Consider the following 18,993-nt stretch of genomic DNA (forward strand, 5'->3'; position numbering starts at 1 on the left):
GGGTGGGAGCCCGTCAGCTTTCTATTTATTCCTTAAGCCATTAAGGTTCACCTGCTGTGCATGAGACTACACTTGACAAAAAAGAGTGATAGTTGAAATAAAATAAATATCAAGCCTTACAAGATCTGATGGGTATTGTTTAAAATATAACGGGCTTCATGGAAAGGTAAAGGTGAACCAGCGATTATGAGCTGACACATAGCATTGTGGGCAAGGTGCAGCAAATAGAACTCTTCCTGTGTTCCAGGCCAGAGGCACTCACCAGTGGAGGGGAGTTGGTTGAGAGCTGTCTTCCAACTGCCCCCCAATATTTGTTTGCAGTGTCTACCTAAGTCTCTTGGAAGCTGCTTGATATATTTCTCAGTCAATCTTACTGTGACTTTCTTTAAACTCTTAAGGCAAAAGTCATACTCTTTCTGACCTGCACATGACTCTGTGTAGTCTGGGTCCCACAATAGGACCATCTTTCATCTCTCTTTCCCTCCAACCACACTGATCTTTCTCAGGTCCTCTGCAAGTGATATTCATTCTCTCTTTAATGTTCTTTCTTGCCTTATTTACTATTCAGGTGCCAGCTTGAATACCATTTTTTCAGAGGAGGCTTTCCTTGGTGTTCTGAAGAAAGTTGGTTTCTAAATGGATGATCTCCTGCTTCCCTGTCCTTCTACATAGTATATTGTATTTAACCACATACATATCTTACTAAGCACAGCACAGCACATATCTTGTTAAGGTCTTCTTCTCTCACTAGATGGAAAGCTCCTTGATGGCAAAAATCATGTCTGGCTTTCCAGCACCTAGCATAGTGCCCATTGAAGAAATAAGGTAATTCAATCCTGAGAGATCTTCCTGGACAAAAAAAAAGTGCAGATATGGACTGATGGCTATGGAGAAAGAAAGCTTGGCATTTCTTGGGTTTGATTCATGATAGTTAAGGTTTATTCTGTGGTGCCTAGTTTTGACTGCATCAGTTTCCATAATTATCTCCAATAATTATCACTTAGCCCTACATAGACAACTTTTCTGAGTTCTCTGTATTCTTTCTCAATTGTGTTTGTGAACTGGACCATTTTTTTCTGAGTCCATCTCTTTGATGTAGCATCTTACCAAATGTAGCTACCCACAACCAGCTCAGGCTTTTAATATTTCATTCCCAAATCTCCTTAGCCTACTCCCGGTCTGCCTGTCTAGATTATCTTGGGTATTACTTTTACCATATGGTTTATTAAATTCTTTCTAAATATTTTCTCTGTTGCATACCACTGGTCATGATTCTCCCAACCTCCAGTTGGTTCCTTACCACCCACCACTGGTTTTAAAATAATTTGTTTTCAGTTTTTTCTTATAACTGCACCTACTTCTAAGGCTTCTATTTCAGTGTCAATCAGCTATTGCCACAATAATGTCACATAAGAAATCACTCCAAACACAAATGTTTACAAACACAGCAAGTTTTAATTCTCACCCTTGCAGATTTGCAGGACAATAGATCCAAGGAACAGCTGATATTGTCAGCATGTCTGGGTGAGTGGGCTACAGGCCAAGGGTCAGTGCAACTCAACTCCGAGATGTCAGTGGGCTCTGGTCGGTTCTGTGTATGGACATGTCAGGATCCAAGTTTAAGTTTTAGCAGATTTTGGGAGGAAGCTCTTTTCCTGGCATATCTGTGGTGGGTAAGAACCAAGTCAGAATTCACAGTCACATCTGTGGCCTCTGCCTATATTGTGTGAGCTCATGTTCCAGAGACCACATCAAATCACGTGTTCAAGCCCAGCCAGTAAGACAAGCAGGCAGACAGCATACTGCCAGTTTCCCTCACAGGGCTCTTCTCAACATGATATTGTATGTTTGCTTATTAATTTGCTTTTTTGTGTTGAATTATTGCCCATGTCCAACTGCTCTTACATTCAGCAACTAGAATGATGACTGGCCTATATGAGGCACTTATATATTTGACTAATTAAGCAAAGAAGGAATAAGTGACTTCAAGAGATTTCTTGTGCTGAGTGCAAATAGGCCTCTAATAGTCCATTCCATAACTGTGTTAATCATGTCTAAATTTCAGCTAATCTCATCTCACTTAAACCTGTTACATGTATCTTTTTAGAACTATGAAAGGGCTTAGCAGGATCACACATCACAAAATGATCTATGGATGCCAACATATAAAGAATATATCTTTGCTCTTTTCCTTGTGTCCCCAAGTTACCCGTGTCAACCTTTGTCTTGTCTCATCCTCAGCATAGGTGCTAAACCCTTGCCCTGCAAATTTATTGCCTAGAGTTCCCTTCCTTTGGCATATGACAGTATTCAGAATGATCTTTTTGCTTGTCTGGAGCTCACTGGTACCTACTCTGGTACCAAAGTATAATGACTGGGGGATCCACTGTTTTGCCTGTACTTCTGATAAGCATCAGCCACAGATCATGCTCTGGTTTGATGTGGAAACTATTGGGACAGTTTTTTCCGTGGTAAAAAAGGAATCCTTTCTTGGGGGTGACTCTTTGGATGCCAAGAACACTATGCCATTGGCTTTTAAGTAGTTGGAAGGACTTAGGAGACTTTTTTTTAATCAATTATATCCATCAAAATGTTGTTTATATTATCAAGAGATAGGAAACAACCTAATGTCTACCAGTTTGAAATCAGTAAAACATATTACGGTATATCTATGTATATTCATCTATCACCTGTGCATCTATATCTACTACCTATCCATCCGTCCATTCACATATGCATACATACAATGGAATCACAATCCCCTATACTGACAGACTGGCTAATATGTTCTAGGCACTGAATGATAACTCATGATGTGGCTTACTTAACATTATCTTCTTAGATACATTTGAAAATAATACTCTTATTGTCAATTCTTTTTAATAGATGATATGCTGAGGATTAGAAAATTTTAGTGATTTCTTTTTTTGAAGTTGTTTTCAGTCTATACTGATTATTGGATTAGTTCATCCCAGAGACAGACTAACTGTTGTGCCCATATATCTTAAATAAATGGCCCTCAAGATCCAAAGGGGGCCCTCTGTCCTCAGACAAAGTTGGTGAACAGTTCAGTTTTAGTTGAGAATGAAGACACTGGTGTTCCATGGTCATTGTGAGAGTTTAAAACATCTACCTGTAAGGTGAATAGACTATCATCTCATGTAAAAGCAGCCTCCAAGAAAGGCATGCCAGGTGCCATTATAGTGCCATCTCCTTGATTTTCCTGGATATGAGGCTGTGCCACAGTATTCTGTGCTCGGGGAGGTGGGGGCGGAAATGGGAGCTCCGCGTTTGCCTTTTCACTTGAGTACTTTGGGTTATGGTGGTTTCTAGGGCATGAAGTTTAGGGTAGGAATGTTTACCTTTGAATTATAAAGAGCAATATTGGGGATCCCTGACCTTTCATCTGGTTACAGTTGCTTTTAAAGGATTATAGTAAAAGTTGACCACATCCCTAGAATCCTGCGCAATAAGTCCATGGTGCAGGCAGAAGGTAGGGAGAAGGAGAAGTTCTCCCCACAGTAGTCCTGGAATCATCAGAGTCATTGCTCTGCTTGAAGAGCTACCAGTGAGCCAAACACTGATCAGGAGTGTTACACAGAAGGAAACCGCATTGGAAAGCAGACGGTGGAGGAGGTGGACTGAGGCGCGGGCAGTCTACTCTGTGTGACCTGCAGCTTCCGTGTGGGATGCTGTCTGCACATCCTCCCACCCCTACCAGCTCTACCCTTCTGAAATGAAATGAAACGTTAGTCACTCAGCCATTTCTGAGTGTGCGATGCCAGGCTCCTCTGGCCATGAGATTCTCCAGGTAATACTGCGATGCCAGGCTCCTCTGGCCATGAGATTCTCCAGGTAATACTGCGATGCCAGGCTCCTCTGGCCATGAGATTCTCCAGGTAATACTGAAGTTTGTTGCCATTCCCTTCTCCAGGGAATCTTCCTGACCCAGGGACCGAATCTGGGTCTCCCACATTGTAGGCAGATTCTTCACCATCTCAGCCACCAGGGAAGCCCTGCTGACTGCTTCTCAAATAGGAGTGGACCCAGAAATCTTGCTCTATGTGCTCACGGCTCCCTATTCCTGCCCCTCACAGTATAATATGTTCAAACATTATTAATAAGGAAGTGTTTATGGACTTTGCCTTCCCCCAGTTGCCAAAGGGAATCATGCTTGGCCAGTCCAATGTCTTTCCTTTCCCCAGCTCTGCTGAAGAGGAAAGATTTTCTTGCTGGAAGAAAGACAATGCTGTGAGAGAAAACAATGCACTGGGGTGGGGGGTGGGGTAAAAAGAAAAATCACATCAACTCAGAATAGACTGTTGTCAGATGGATTGAGCCAAGTAGTGCCTGAGTAAGGAGAGTAGGAAAAAGAATGGTAGAAGAAAGAGAATTTTAGCAGGTATTGCTGTGGACTTTACAGTTAGGTTCTTATAATGGCCTTTAAGGTATTTGAATACGGGATCAAATTTTTTTAAACTGAGTGTGGATGTCGACATGTGTGCAGAGACAGAGCCACAGGCTTTTTCAGATTTGTAGGGTTTGTTGTTGCTTAGCCACTAAGTCGTGTCCAGCTCTTTTGCAACCCCATGGAGTGTAGCCCACCAGGTTCCTCTGTTCATGGAATTTTCCAGGCAAGAATACTGGAGTGAGTTGCCATTTGCTTCTCTAGGGGATTTTTAGACCCAAGGATCAAGCCCGTGTCTCCTGCATCGCCTGCATTGGTAGGTGGATTCCTTACCGCTGAGCTGCCAGGGAAGCTCTTATATTAGGATTACAGCAGCATTTATCAAGTGGGAAATGATTCTTGTGTGCTTCTTTGCTTCGTATCTGTGTCCTCCTTAGGCGGTAATGAGGGGAAGGAAATGGGTCTATTTAAGACACAGTTAAACCCCAGCCCTTGGCAAAGTGCTTGACACAGAGAAAGTCCTTGGTAAAAATATACTGAATAGACAAATGTGTGAGAGAAGGCATGGCTGATGGTTCTAATTAATTTTTTCCTGCTCTCCCTCATTTTATGACCCTGTTCTATGTTACTGAAAGAATCAGCTTCAATGGAACTCCCTCCTTTTTGTTGACATTTTGTTGACTCTTTGTGGAGTACTGGATTCTCCTTATAACCTAATTCCCTGTGCAACATTTTTCCTGCAGAGTCAACTCTCAGGCCTGTGGTTCACTCTAGGGCTCAGAACGTTCCTTCTTAATATAGAACGTGGAAATTATACAATCAGTGGGAAAAAAGTATGCCAAGTAGATAAAAATCAGTCCCACTGTAGCATAACTCTCCAGAGAGAAGAGATAAAACTGCTTGATACTTAAGTTAAAAAAAAAAGTAGCAAAATATTTCCAGTTCCGGGAACTGAATTTCATTCCTAATGTAAATATAGAAACCTCTGGAGAAGAGGATCATACTTGGAAGAGGGAAGGAAAGCAAAGGGAACAGTAGCAAAGGATTTCACTACCAAGCTCCATAGCTTAATAGTAGGAAACAGCCCAAATAGAGAAGTCAACCACTTCTTTAATAGGGGGTGTCTCAATCAGAAAACTGAGTTTTATCCTGACTTCTCCTCCTCCCCCAATCCCAACATTGCCTCATCACCAAATCCGAGTGGTTTTATCCACTAGATATTTTTAATTGGAGTATACTTGGCACTTAGCATTGTGTAAGTTTAAGGTGTACAACATGTTAATTGCAATGTGATTACCACCTTAGCACTAACACACACCTCCACGGCATCACATAATTATTTCATTTTGTGGTGAGAAAATTTAAGACCTAGTCTCTTACTTAGCAACTTTGAAGTTTGTAATACACTATTGTTGACCACAATCAAATGCTAAATATGTCTAATCCTATCTATTTTCCTCCTTCCCATTCTTCTAGTCCAAGCTATGCGTTTTTTGCCTCCTAATTGTTCTCCTTCCCCTCTGCCTCTCTCCAGTTTGTTCTCTAGGTAGTTATCAGGATACTTGTAAAATGCATGCTTGATCCCTTGTTCGAAAAGTTTAAGACTCCCCACTGTGCATCATTACAGCAAATATCTACTGTAAGACAGATGATAAGAGAATAGAAATGAAGAAGAAAAGACAGACACCTCTTAGAGAGGACTTGCTATAAAATGGAGCAGAAGGCTGATGGACAGACTGAGAGCAAAGTGAGGTCTAATCGTATTTTCTTTTTCTCTGAGATGAGATAATATGTGTAGGCTGATTAGATAGTAATAGTGAGGAAGAAGAAATTGAGATGTTGGAGGGCAGCAGAATCGTTCCAGGAGCAACAGTTTTGAGAATGTGATTTGGAGCCTGGGAGGGCAGCCATGGCCATGAGCATGGTGTGCTGGGAAAGGTTTACTTCTCTGGACATCTTTTAAAAATGAACTTTTCGATGAGGGTGTTTTGGCAAGGCAAAAGGAAATTTATTTAAAAAAAAAAAAAACAACTGATCTGTATATTTAACATTGAACATGGCTACTGTAGAATGTGGAGAGTTTTTTCACAATTATATATTCCATTTCCCCACATTCCTATTCCTTTTGATAAATTTAATGTTGTTTTCTCCATATAGCCAGCTCCAGAGGCATTGAGCTTGGCCCTCCATGCCCTGCTTTCCCTTATTTGCCTGGAGAGTCTGTTTACACCATGCAGGCAGGCCCTTCCATGCAGCCTTCCTAACCTAGTACTAGGACATGTGAATAGGACCCTCAAATCAAGCTGGGTAAACATCTCCTTTAGTAACTTGTCTTTTGGCCACAAGTCCCAAACTGACATTCTTGGAGGCCCATGGACTTTCTTTTTTCCCCAATGCAGTGTTTAGAAAGCACTATTTTTGGATTAGATGGCAGCATTTAAAAAATGAGAATTTCACACAAAAATAATTCAGTAATATTCAAATAATTCAACAATGGCATTCTTAAAAAATGAAAGATGGGCATCACTGGGGCTGCATTCCCATGTGGGGACAACTGCCTGGAGCAAGCGAGGGTTCCTTGTCTGTTTTCCACCCCAGCTCACCCACTTCATGGTTTACCATCACGGTCTCTGTGGTCAGAAGCAAAGCATCGAGTTTATGGCCGCTGCTTCAGGCCCTACAGGCTAGAGCTGTGACTTGTCTGCCTACTGCATCCTAGCGAACCAGTGAAGTGCCAAACAGGTAGTAGGTCCTCAGTCTCTGTTCTGAACTGAACTTCCCAGGCTCCTCAGCGACATCTTGCACATCTGCATGCTTGACAGACAGTCTGTCTGTTCTTCAATGGGCCGTGCCTGCATGTGCATGCTCAGTCGTGTCCAACTCTCTGTGACCCAGCAGCCTCCTCTGTCCAAGGGATTTCCCAGGCATGAACTGGAGTCAGTTGCCATTTCCTTCTCCTGAATGGGCCCTGTCTATGCCCAAAGCCCGGATCCTTAAATCTGCTCTCATTTCCTCTGCTTATGGTGCCACCCCACCTGCTTACTTCATTCTTCACATCTCAGCTTAGATGTCCCTCTCTCTGGAAACCTTCCCCAACCCATCAGGTTAAAACAGATCCCACTGTAATACACTTTCAGAGCATTCTAGACTTTTTCATTGCCCTTATCAGTTTGTTAGTTAGACTTGTATGGTTGCTTAATGCCTCCTTGCCTCACTCAACTATAAAGATCCATGAGGGTTCAGTGTTGCTGTGATTGTTATAGAATCCACCAGGTTTCACTTGGTGCCAGATGAAACCTTCAAGGTCTATGTGAATAAATGAATGCTTCCAGGAAATAGGCCTTAAGGAAAGTAGAAGCCAGCATGTAGAGGTGTGGATGTCCGTCTTATTCTATGGAGCATTATGAGTGTATTGTCCTTAACACTCTAAACTACTCTGAGTATAGATTCCTCTTGTCTGAGATTATGAGTGGCCTAAGGGCAGGGGCCTCTTGTTCCCTTTTTTATCTTCTGTACCTGATACAGAATTCCAAAAAAATGTATATTGAATGACCAAACTAATCAGCATAGATTTCTTTGTAAGATGAGGATGGTGGCTTCTCTGCTTATTAACTTATTCATTACACTCTTTCATCACCTCAGATTGGGCTCTATTCCAGAGCAAAAGTGTATCAGCAATGCCCACCACAAATGATCCTGATGGTGGTTGCAGGATGACCTAGCAGCTCTGGTCATCAAGTTTCTGTTGGTGCATGGCCTATTTGCTGAGTTTTTGAGGCATTTTATAAGCATCGTTAAGCTTATCATGTCCAATAATTGTAAAAGTAGAGAAAGCATTGAATGTGCAATGGGAGAGACTTATGATGATGATAGAAATTAAAGTGAAACAGTTTTACAGGAGTAGGTGCCTAGTGGGTGTTTGTGGAATGATTGACCCTAGGTAAATTTGTTTTTTTCCAACAGGAAAAATGTCTTATCGACATGGGATTTAAAACTATAGATCATGGAAAGTTCTGTGTTCACACATGCCTCCTCCTCAGTGAGCCAGGGCACATAATTGACCAGAAAGCTCACTGGGATTAATTAGCAGTAGTATGTGAAGAGCTTGGTTCAGACTTGGAGCATGGAGGATGACTTTCCAGCGAGGCCAGATCCTAGATTCGTAATTCAGTCACTTCAGGGGGATCTCATTGCTTGCCTCGTGTAATCGTTGGGGCTCTTGGCTCAGACCAGGATGGGCATTGTGCGTCCAGCTGCTACCAGCAGAGGGCAGCAGTACGCTGTGTGTTCAATTTGCATTCCAGATGAGCAAATCCCCATGGACTGACAGAGGGGAAGTGGGTGTCCCAGGACTGCTCTGCTGCTTTCCTCTGGGTGATGACACTGGACCCATGCCGTTGCACACACAGACCTTTTTACATTATGTTGGACTTGGGCTCATCCAAAATAGAGAAATGAATACACAACTAGGAGCTGTCATCACAGACAAGAAGTAACTTTAATTAAATATTGTGAAAGTTGAAAAGTTTTTACAGCTTGAATGTTTGCAAAAAAAAAAAAAAATTATAACAATCTCTACAGTAGTTAGGTTCTCTAACGATTGAACTGTACAGTGTGTGTCCTATTCCAAAAGTCTGATAGGAAGGTGAAAGGTTAGATTTAGAGATGACTTCGTTAAGCTGCATCCTAGTACAATGTGAGGCCAGGGTGTGTTATGCAATCCAGTCATCAGAAGCTGTATTTTTCCCCCCAAACTGAAATCTTAGTTGAATTCTCTATTTTGTTTTCTTCTTAAAGCCATATTCTGTATTTAGGGGAACATCTTTTATTTGTAAAAAGTTCCATGTAGAAGAGAGAGGGTCAGAGGGCCAGAATGACTTTTCATCTAATCAATGTAAATAGAGGCAACAAAACACAAATTATACACATTTTATAGGCTCTTTGGACTTTCAAGAAAAGTTCTAACCACTACAATGGCTGACAATGGGTGGCGTCTGTCGCCAGGGTCTGAGCCGGACACCTCACCGGCTTACCCGGGGTCCTTCACAAACAGTTAAGGGGCTCACCAGACAAAATATGGCTTTAAATTGTACACATCTTCAGGCCAGCGCTTACCACACGAATTCAGACAACCTTTCTGAGTACCGAGAAGCAATGTGTCCACTTTGCTTACATTTTCCAGTTTTATTATTATTATTTATCATTATTATTTCTCACCAAGAAAAATCAGCTTTCTTCCCCTCCCTTCCCTCCCGCAACACCCCTCCCCCACCCACCCCAACCCATAAAAATCGCACTCTGACAGTCTAGTGAAAACCATTGCAAAATCCTTATGGGGGCATGCACAGTTGCAGCATTGTTGTAAATTTTCTTGCTCTACTAGAAAAAGTTACATTATCTTAAGGTAACAAAACAGTTCTTTTGTGCTTTTCGATTTCTTTGTTTTTTTTTTTCTTTTTTTTTCTTTTTCTTTTTTCTTAGAATGTGAGTGATGACTGACAGTTCGGTGCACAGTTACAATGTACAAGTGAAATGAATATGATTTGCATTGTTAAGGCATCCAATCTGCTGGTTTATATTTATGTGAAAGACAGAGGAAATATACAAGCAGACTTAGGAAAGAAAGTATGTTCATTGATTTCTATGAAGTTTCTCCCTGGAATTTAATGCACAAAATGCATCACTCCAAAGGGAGAGGTTCCATGCATATTAATAGAGTAAAACAGCATTAGGGTTTTCTTCTGTAAGCTTCCAAAGCAAAGGATACATTTTTTTTTTTAATCTACGGAACTAAATGCTACAAGAATAATATGCTACTATTTTTTGCCATAAATTGGAAAAAACTTCTTAACTTACAAATAATACAAAAATAGACAATGGCTTTTGGGTGAAAATTAAAAAAAAAATGAAGCATGGTTTAAAACAATACTAAAAATAACTATAAATGAAATGTTTAAAAATCACATTGAAACAGCTAACTATAGGTGACCAAACAAATACGCACTTTTCACATAGCAAACATACACAATAAAATAAACTGGGAGTCAGAGGAAAAGGAGGAAGGGGAAAGCAATGTACAAATTCCAAAGATAAATACATTATTTATATGGATATCTTACAAAATCCCCTTTAAAACAAAAAGCCTTTTAATTAATTTTGCAAGTATGTGCAAGCTAAAGGTAGTGAGCTTTTTTTTCCTTTGCAAAATATGCAGTAAAATCTTTTTTTATGATATTGAAAAACCGTCTTAAGACATTAAAATGTATAAATAGAACAACAACTTTGGCAAAAAATCACAAAAAATCTACAGTATTTATAACTACATACAAAAACACAACAGCAAAGAAAAAAATATCAGGCAAATGCATCCTCGGAGCTTTGCTGCATCTTCGCCATTAACTTCTATTGTAAGAACACTTCCCAGATAATGAGAGCAAAAATTCCCATCGAACAGAAAACTGTGTTTTGAGGTCTCAACCTTCTTCTCCTTTCTCCCAGTTTCCTTTTATTCTTGATTCCAAAGCACTTAACCCGTTGTTTCAATCTACTATGTTACAAATAGTAAGGGTCGACAGACAGAGGCGCTATCTCAAATGGGAAATCTGAAAGACCTGCTGTGTTGGAGGATTGGGATGAAGTCAGCATTTAGGATGAGTAAACTTTAACCTTGTAAATGGCGGCGTGTTACTGGGATTTTGGCTTGATAACTAACTGGAGGGAATAATTTGGAATTCTGTGCCTGACCCTGTTCCATGCAGTCTCAAAGGAGATTCTCACACAGTATGTGTGCCTCCAAGCTCTCGCGAGGCCATCGGCTTCAGAAGAAGTTGATGTAAGCAAAAGAGAGAGTGCTATCAGGTTTAAATATGCAGTTTTAACATCTGTCTAGAGGCACTGGATTTTCGAGTAGAAGGGGAAAATGTGATCACTTACATCACTGGTTAACTTTCCAGGCTGCATTTATTTACACAGTTACTTAAGACAACAATACGAAAGGGAGAAATAAGCTTGCACTGCTAAGGGGTGGCATGTTAAGTTAGATACTGGAAATGCACTGTCCGAGTAACTACCACTTGATATGCTTTAAGGCGCAGAAGCCGACCCTTAGTTTCCTAAAAAATCTAACTGGCATTCCTATTCTGTCCCATACAAGCTTTTTTTTTTTTTTCCTTTTTTTTTTTAAACTTTTTTGTAAATATCACCACTTCATTCTCCTTTTACACAGCTTTAAAAACATCATAAATTAAAACATGGAGTCTTATTTATAGTGTCCCTTGTATACAGCTTTACGGTTTATAAAAGACAAGTGATTGCAGACTTAAGCTAAAAAAAAAGAGAAAGAGAAAGAAAAAGTGGATTTGCTTTTATCAACACAGAATAAATATATCCCCCCAAGGATGCGGGAGGTACAACTGTAACCAACACCCTGCGTTAGCAGATCCCTTCCAATTTCAGTATTTGCAAGGTCGGCGATATTGTTTGTTTAAAAATCTGCAGTTATTGTGATTCCTCTTAAAAAGGCCTGAGTTAAAAGTTCCACTCTGGGACTTGTATCAGATTACTCTCTGTAGCAGAATCCAACCTCTTCATTAATAAAATTCTTCAAGGCAATTCTTTCACATGGGAGGAACAATCATGCCAGATATTGCTGTGGAAAAAGAAGATAAGAGTCAGTGGCTTTTGTGTCCAAACTTCCTACCGAGAAAAAAGATGGGGGGAAAAAAAACACCCACACACCACTATGTTCGTTGAACATTAGCCACAAATGAGCTTTCTCATCTTCCCTGGAAGGAATTTTTAATTAGAAAATATACACGTACTTTATTAAGAATGTAGTGTTATCAGTGAATGTATGTGTCTTTAACAGACGATTCTAAACGTCCCTCCAAATCTGATTTCAATTTTAAGACATAACTGGCAAGTCAGAGTTTGAATACTGCTGGGAAAGTTAGAGCCCCATCACTTGCAAAAGAGTGGGAATTTTCAATTTGTCACTCTTTTTTCCCCTTGCTTTCACTTCCAAAATATAAACTGAAAAACTGGTCCACCATAACAGCCAGCAATTGCTACAAAAAACCGTGGCTCTGCCTGTGTCCTGTATTAGCATGGGAGCTGAGCACTGAGGACCGGAGCGTCGATTTGAGCGCCTCCACCCCAGTCCTCAGGCCCGCGCTGAGCAGCAGCCAGCTCCGGATGCCGTCATTCCCTGGGGGCGAGGGTGGGGGTGTCTCCTGTGTCTCTGCAGCAGTCAAGGTTTCTGCGATGCTCTGACCATGTCTCTAGAAAACCTTAGCCTAGGAAAGCTGAAGGAGATCCTAGGCAAAGGGAAAGCTGTGTGGGAGAATCAAAAATCTTGCAAAGCATTGTTAGGAGGCCTCACACAGTTGTAGTGAAAGCGCATGGGATCCCACAGGCCCACTTTCCACCTCTTTCCTGTTTGCTGAGTAAGTCCCCCAGAGGTGCTTGCTTGCTTGCTTGTGTGCATGCTCAGTTGTGTCAGATGCTTTGCGACCCCATGGACTGTAGCCCACTGGGTTCCACTGTCCATGGGATTTTCCTTTTCCACCCAGAGTTATTTACTTGTCTCCATGAACCTCTCTGCCTTCTCGGCTAGGAATGGGGTATATTTGCTAGGGCCGTGATACTGTTAGAGTTGTGGGAGATTTAAATGCAGTGACCAATATGAAGTGCTTAGTCCTGATAAGCTCCTGGTGAAGACCTAATAGAGTTGGGCTCCTATTAACTTCTGCTGCTAAATGAGCTGCGTGACCTAGTGCAAACTGCTGAACTTTTCTGGGCTGCGTTTCCTCGTATCAACTAGGTATTGGCCAACATGGAACACTTCACTTGATGGGTATAAGGAATAAAGGGACAAGTGCAGAGTTCAGGATGGCAACTTTAAAGTATGTGGAGATGAGAGCAGTGCTTACATTAGAAGCAAGAGGCAGCCATCTTTGGCTCTCAGTGATGGCTTAGCATCCTGTCAGGCAGAGAAAGGAAGTCATTGCTTTCTTTTTGTTGGCAATTCTAAATTTAAATTAATGTCCTTGTCAGTGGTGACTGCATCTAGGAAGTGACCCTCTAAATTTCCCAGCTCTCATATCTCCATTAATGGGCTTTTTAAAAGTGAGCCCCAAAGCCTTCAGTAGACATGGGAAGGCCAGGTGAGGCTCTGAGAGCTGTGGGCCCCCGCAAGCCTCTGCTTCCCCTCCCCCACCCCCTGACATTTTCGATTCAATTTTTAAAAAAGCATTTTGCCAAACACTTTTTCCGTTAATTTTTAAACCCATCTGTATTCACAAGGAAATTTAATCCACATGTTTCTGATTCATTTACACGTAAATCATCCAAATGTTGTTTTGCAAGAGGCATTCTGCAGTCCAAAAGCTCCTAGAGTCTTTTTTGTAAGTCCTCATAAGCCATTTTTCTTAGAAACAGGAAGTGTCTCTTGCCAAATGCAGGCCAATTTAAACTCCCAACAATTTGGGATCCATTGGAAATGCAGTGCGCCCCTAAGATGCAAGTGAGCCCTAGATTTCGACTGACACAGGAAGCTGGGTATTTCAATCCAAACCTTGAGAATTCAAGATGCTGTAGCTCCAAAGGCAAGGAGGATGGACTGGGAAAGAGGGTCTTTGCAGAGGGAGAGCTCAGCATGGTGCTGCTTCCCTGAGGATCTTTTCTTCCAGGCTGGAGGTAGGTCTGTGCACCTTTACTAAAAGGCAGACCTTCCCAAGGGAGTGCTAAGGCCTCTGGCAAAAGAAGTGTCTCCTTATGCCTTCTGCCAAAATCTAGCCTGTGTGCCCAGCAGTCTCCTAGAGCAGAGCCTGATCACCAGGCATTTTCCATATGATACAAAGCAAAAGGGAAAATGGACAGATTCCTGCTAATTTGGGTGGCTGGACCCAGTCAAAATGTATGAATGGGGCCCTAAAAACATCAGGACTTTTAAAAAATTCTAGATGACCAGAATTAAAAAAAAAAAAAAAAGCTTACTCAGTGTTCTGGTACCTGAATCATGTGTTAAATCAGTAAGATGAAGCTTCTATTATGACCACATTAAAAGCTATAAAGCAAAGCTAACTAACATGCTGCCAGTCCAGAGCTAACAGTGTTTCTTAATCTGGGACACAGGGGTTAAAAACTCCAGCACATCAAGAGCCCAGGCTGGCATCCTGAGTGAGCCAGGTTCCCACTGTGGGAACTGAGGTGGCTCAGCCAGAGTTAGGCCTTCTGTAGCGTGAGTGGCACTCACTGCTGCCATGTGAGAAAGCCTACACATAGCCACATGTTCCGAACTACTTCCAGAGAAGGTGGAGAGGTGGAGTCTCTAAAACATAAAATAGCCCAGTTTATTATATGTGTTAGCAAAAAGTTAAAATCAAAGCCAAATAAACCGTCTGGGGGTATCTAGGGGTGACTGTGGTCTGTTCCCACTTTCTTCCCTCTCCTTCATTGGCCTTCAGATTCCTCTGAGGGTCTAACGGAAGCCAGGGAACCTCTGTCCAAGAAGGCTCGGAGATGCTTACACCCAGAATTTTGCACATAACATCAGGGGGGTTACTGCTCCCTAAATCTCTTCTATCACTTTCTAAACTCCAGATGCAGAACCCTTATTGATGAGTAAATTTTGGGCAAGGAGTCCTGTTTGTGGCCTCTGGGTTTAGGCACTCTAAAGAGGCCTTTTAATAAAGAAACCTCATTGCATGACTGCGGGGAAGCTCCCGGGATATTAGAAGCTGTTTTTCTTGTGTCTGTGCCGTAATCCTCAAGATTACTTATGTGGGTGAGATGGATGGGTGTTTGAGGCTTAGAATGTTCCAGAAATGCTGCTGGCACACAGACTTGCCCAAGTGGGGCCCATGAAGATTTCCATGAGGACACGACACCCCGACACTCTCACAGAGTAATGTGTGCCAGGGCATCACAAGACCGAAGTGGCTCTGCCATCCCCCCTGGCAGCTGGGTGATCACGTTCCCTGACAGAAGCTCAGAAGACTACTGGCTTCAGAGGCAATGCATTTTTTTGATTGGATAAGAACAAAGACAAAATGGAAAGTTTTGCTGAGCTGGGAGAAATCTGGATAGGGTGGAATGTGATCTTCCTCGAACCACCACATGTGTAAGGATGAGGAGCTAATCGGGAACAGGATGAGGGGATGAGCTTGCACAAACTCAACATGTGCATCAAGCAGAAGACAATTCCAGGAGATGTGCTACCAGACTGTGGAGAGCTGGGTGGGGCCGGCCAGCCTATGCTCCAGGGAGGTGGGGAAAGGGGAGAAAAGAAGCACTATGTGGGTACGATTTCTGTGAAATGACTCTGACCTTTTAATTTTTCACTGCGGAGACTCTCCGGAACATAGGGTTTAAAATCTCTACCTTGGGGGCAGGTCCAATGACATGGTGACAGCATTCTGGGGGCTGCCAATCTTTTAATGAAATCCTTTGGGGCCCAAAATTAGAATCCATGCTTCATGGGCCCAGCTTTAGGAGAAGCAAAAGTGTGTCTCCAGGACTATAACTGAGCATATGAGGTAACTCAAGTGTTGGCCTCTGAAAACAGACACACTTAAGGAGTCTAAGATCAGGACTGGCCAATGACATCTTGATAAGAATGGAAGGAGATTTCTCTGTGTTGTTATCTTTAAATCCAAAATACGTCTAAATTTTACATAGTTTTTCGTAGGATGTTCTTTGGTTCTAATGGGCCAATAAGCAGTGAACTAAGAGGGAGACTCTCTTCTGTTTAGCTGTGGGGTGTCTTAGAGCCTTTAGTTAAACTTGCATGCATTGTGACTCCAAGATAGTAAGCACGATTTTCGAGGTCTGTTTGACCATAACCATTTCTTTCTTTTTTTTAAAACAGAACATCTTATGAGACTCCAGAAATACTGAGATAGATAAGAGTTTGTCCTACAGGTGTCTCAGGCAAATGGTAGATTGTCCAAGGTTTTACCTACCTGGGAGAGAAAACCAACTGGAATCACAGGAGAAACTGCCAATTCTAAAATACAAGAATGGCGCTGCTGACTCCCAGGTAAGGACTTCCTTGTTACCCTCTCTCCCTGCCTCTTGGTACCTGTGCTCTAGGAGGGTACATGGCTTGGCGGCTACCACGCAGGACTCCGGCTCAGGTTATCCTTAAACCTTCTGCTTAAAATGCCTCCCCCCTCACCTCATCTCCCTGGGCCTGAATCCTACTTGCCCCTCATCCAAGGTCCAGTTCAAAGTCAACCTTCTCCACGAGGCTGGTCTGAATTCTCCCTAATTTTTCCCTCGTCTGAACTTCCACAGCTGGTTGCCCAGTGGCTTGAATATGACCATTTAGTTTAACATAGGGGCTTATATTGGGGCTTTCCTGGTGGCTCAGATGGTAAAGAATGCACCTGTAATGCAGAAGTCGCAGGAGACACAAGTTCAATCCCTGGGTTGATAAGACACCCTGGAGGAGAGCATGGCAAACCACTCTACTGTTCTTGCCAGGAGAATCCCATGGACAGAGGAGCCTGGCGGGCTACAGTCCATGGGGTCACAGAGAGTCAGACACGACAGAGCAACTAACACTTTCATACTTACATAATAGTCAGTCGGGCTGGGACTTAACCCCAGTCTCCCCTGATGTGCTAGTCCTATAACTCTGGATGAGCCTTCTCAGCTCTGTCTCAGTTTCTGCATCTGTATAATGGGGACAGTAAACAGCCTGTATCTCGGGCTGGTTGGGAGGAACACACAAGACAGTGAAGAAGACAGGCTGGGAAGAAGACCTCCCACATTAGTGGCTCTGACCATTGTCATCACCATCATGTGAGACCACAATGTGTATCTGTTGAGGAATAAATGTGTGCTGTCACCAGAGGAGGCTGAGAAAGGGCTGCTAAGGAAGCGGATCTCTAAGTAGTTGGTTAAAAAAAAAAAAAAAAGAATGATGGACAATTAGCAGAGTGGTAGCTGGAGGTAAATAGACCTTTAAAACACTTAAACAGCCTAACTGTGTCACCTCTAATCTTGCTTATATGGTCAATTTGCTTAACCAACTCTTCCTCCGTCACTTGCCCTGTCTTAATGATCACAATTCTGAACAAGGTGGGTCCAAATGAAACAGCTGTTACTGTAACAATGACAGGAGGAGGAGAACATCACATTCAGAGATTCTCCTCCTCAATTCTCTAGCCTACCTATGTCTTTTTAAAATTTTTAATAGAAGTGGAATTTAGAAAGCTGAAGATGAGGTAATTCTTAGGTTTTGGGTCTAGGAGCCCACTGTCAGAATATTACTTTTCTCAGAAGCCAAGGTCCCCGGCAAGAGACCCCTGAAAACAGTGGTGCACCGCACCCACATCTGCAGGGAAAGCATGCAGAGGCCAGACGTGCAGCCCGGGCCGGGTGGGCCCTGCCTGCTGAGCGGATGGTGGGAGCAGAGTGGGCGGGGAAGAGGAGAGCTTCCTGGAAGTTGGTGTCAGTTACTGCGACTTTAATTTCTCTCCTCACATCTCCTCGGCTGCCATCACCCAGAAACTAAGGACCTTTAGTGCATGACAGAATTCGTAACACAAAAACCACCAGGACCCACACTCGACCAGAAGGGAAGGGCAGTGTCATCCACAGCAGCAAGTTGAGCACAAGCAAGCCGGAGCTGTAGGCCCCAGAGCCTCCCGCTGTGCGCTAGGCAGAGGGGGAGAGGTGGGGACGGCTGCAGGTCAGAAGCGGGAGGCAGGCTCTGCACTTTTGGGATCTGTGCAGGCTGGGTTAGAAACGCTCCAGGGGTGACAAATGCACACACTTTCTATGTGGCCCTGTCTTGATGCCATCTCATCATTACTTAAGTATACACACACACATACACATACCTTACACCACCAGAAGTTCCCTTAATCCAGGAGGTTCTAAAATTCGGGCTGAGTTCCTCCTTTCAGACCCTACCTGTTCCCTCCTTGATCCACACAGCACGAAAAAACCTTTGGCCTCACCAAAGGGCTGCCCACTTCAGTCACTGACCCTCCAAGAGCCATGGGCCTTTTCTTCTCACATGCCACCCCCTCCATGGCTGATTACAAACCCCATTACACCTACTTCCTGACGTCAAGTCTATGATTAACAAGGGCTGTGACTGGCAGCTCAGGAATGGTAGATTTCTTCTTTCCATATGTTTTTATCCTTATTTAAACCCATTATAAGTTATGTTCACTTAGGCATTACATCCTCAGTTTGCCAGCTGGAGGTGTAGTCAGGGTGACAGAGCATTATTTTTAGCTGAAAAAGATACTTGCATGAATGGGTGGCTCCCCTTTAGGGGGTGGGCATTTCCTATCAGGAACAATATTGCCTGAAATGTCATTCCAGAGTCTGAGTAGCTTCCTCCTCCCTCTAAGAAGACGGCTTTGCTGGGGCCTGTTTCAGGGGTGGGCACGGGCACTCCCCTTGCCTGTGCAGGGCAGACTGGCCAGCAGGTCTCTGAGCAGTGCTCGGCAGAGCGCTTCTGGAGTCAGAAAGGCACAGGCAAGAGGAGCTCAGGTTCAGGAGTCACACAGCAGGTTCGGTTTTGGCTCCATCATTACCAGATACGTGACCCTGAGCAAACTGGG

The 18,993-nt window shown here is 42.9% G+C and overlaps 1 protein-coding gene and 1 long non-coding RNA gene across 10 annotated transcripts in view; one reads left to right on the forward strand and one right to left on the reverse strand.

The window, feature by feature from the left end:
* Window positions 1-17,552, forward strand: part of LOC139034448 (uncharacterized) — a 343,034-nt gene extending 325,482 nt beyond the window's left edge. Inside the window, exon 3 of the long non-coding RNA XR_011486954.1 lies at window positions 16,278-17,552. This is a non-coding gene — a long non-coding RNA (uncharacterized lncRNA). The remainder of the gene's footprint in view (window positions 1-16,277) is intronic.
* EBF1 (EBF transcription factor 1) overlaps window positions 9,843-18,993 on the reverse strand; it is a 422,576-nt gene continuing 413,425 nt past the window's right edge. For all 9 annotated transcript variants that reach the window (XM_020903301.2, XM_020903298.2, XM_020903297.2 and 6 more), the window contains one exon: window positions 9,843-12,056. Coding sequence is in view for 4 of the 9 variants with exons in the window: in XM_020903303.2 (XP_020758962.1) it covers window positions 12,025-12,056 (32 nt within the window). In the remaining 5 variants the exon portion in view is untranslated. The remainder of the gene's footprint in view (window positions 12,057-18,993) is intronic.

This window comes from Odocoileus virginianus, chromosome 3, assembly GCF_023699985.2.
Source record: "Odocoileus virginianus isolate 20LAN1187 ecotype Illinois chromosome 3, Ovbor_1.2, whole genome shotgun sequence".
Taxonomy (NCBI): Eukaryota; Metazoa; Chordata; class Mammalia; order Artiodactyla; family Cervidae; genus Odocoileus; species Odocoileus virginianus.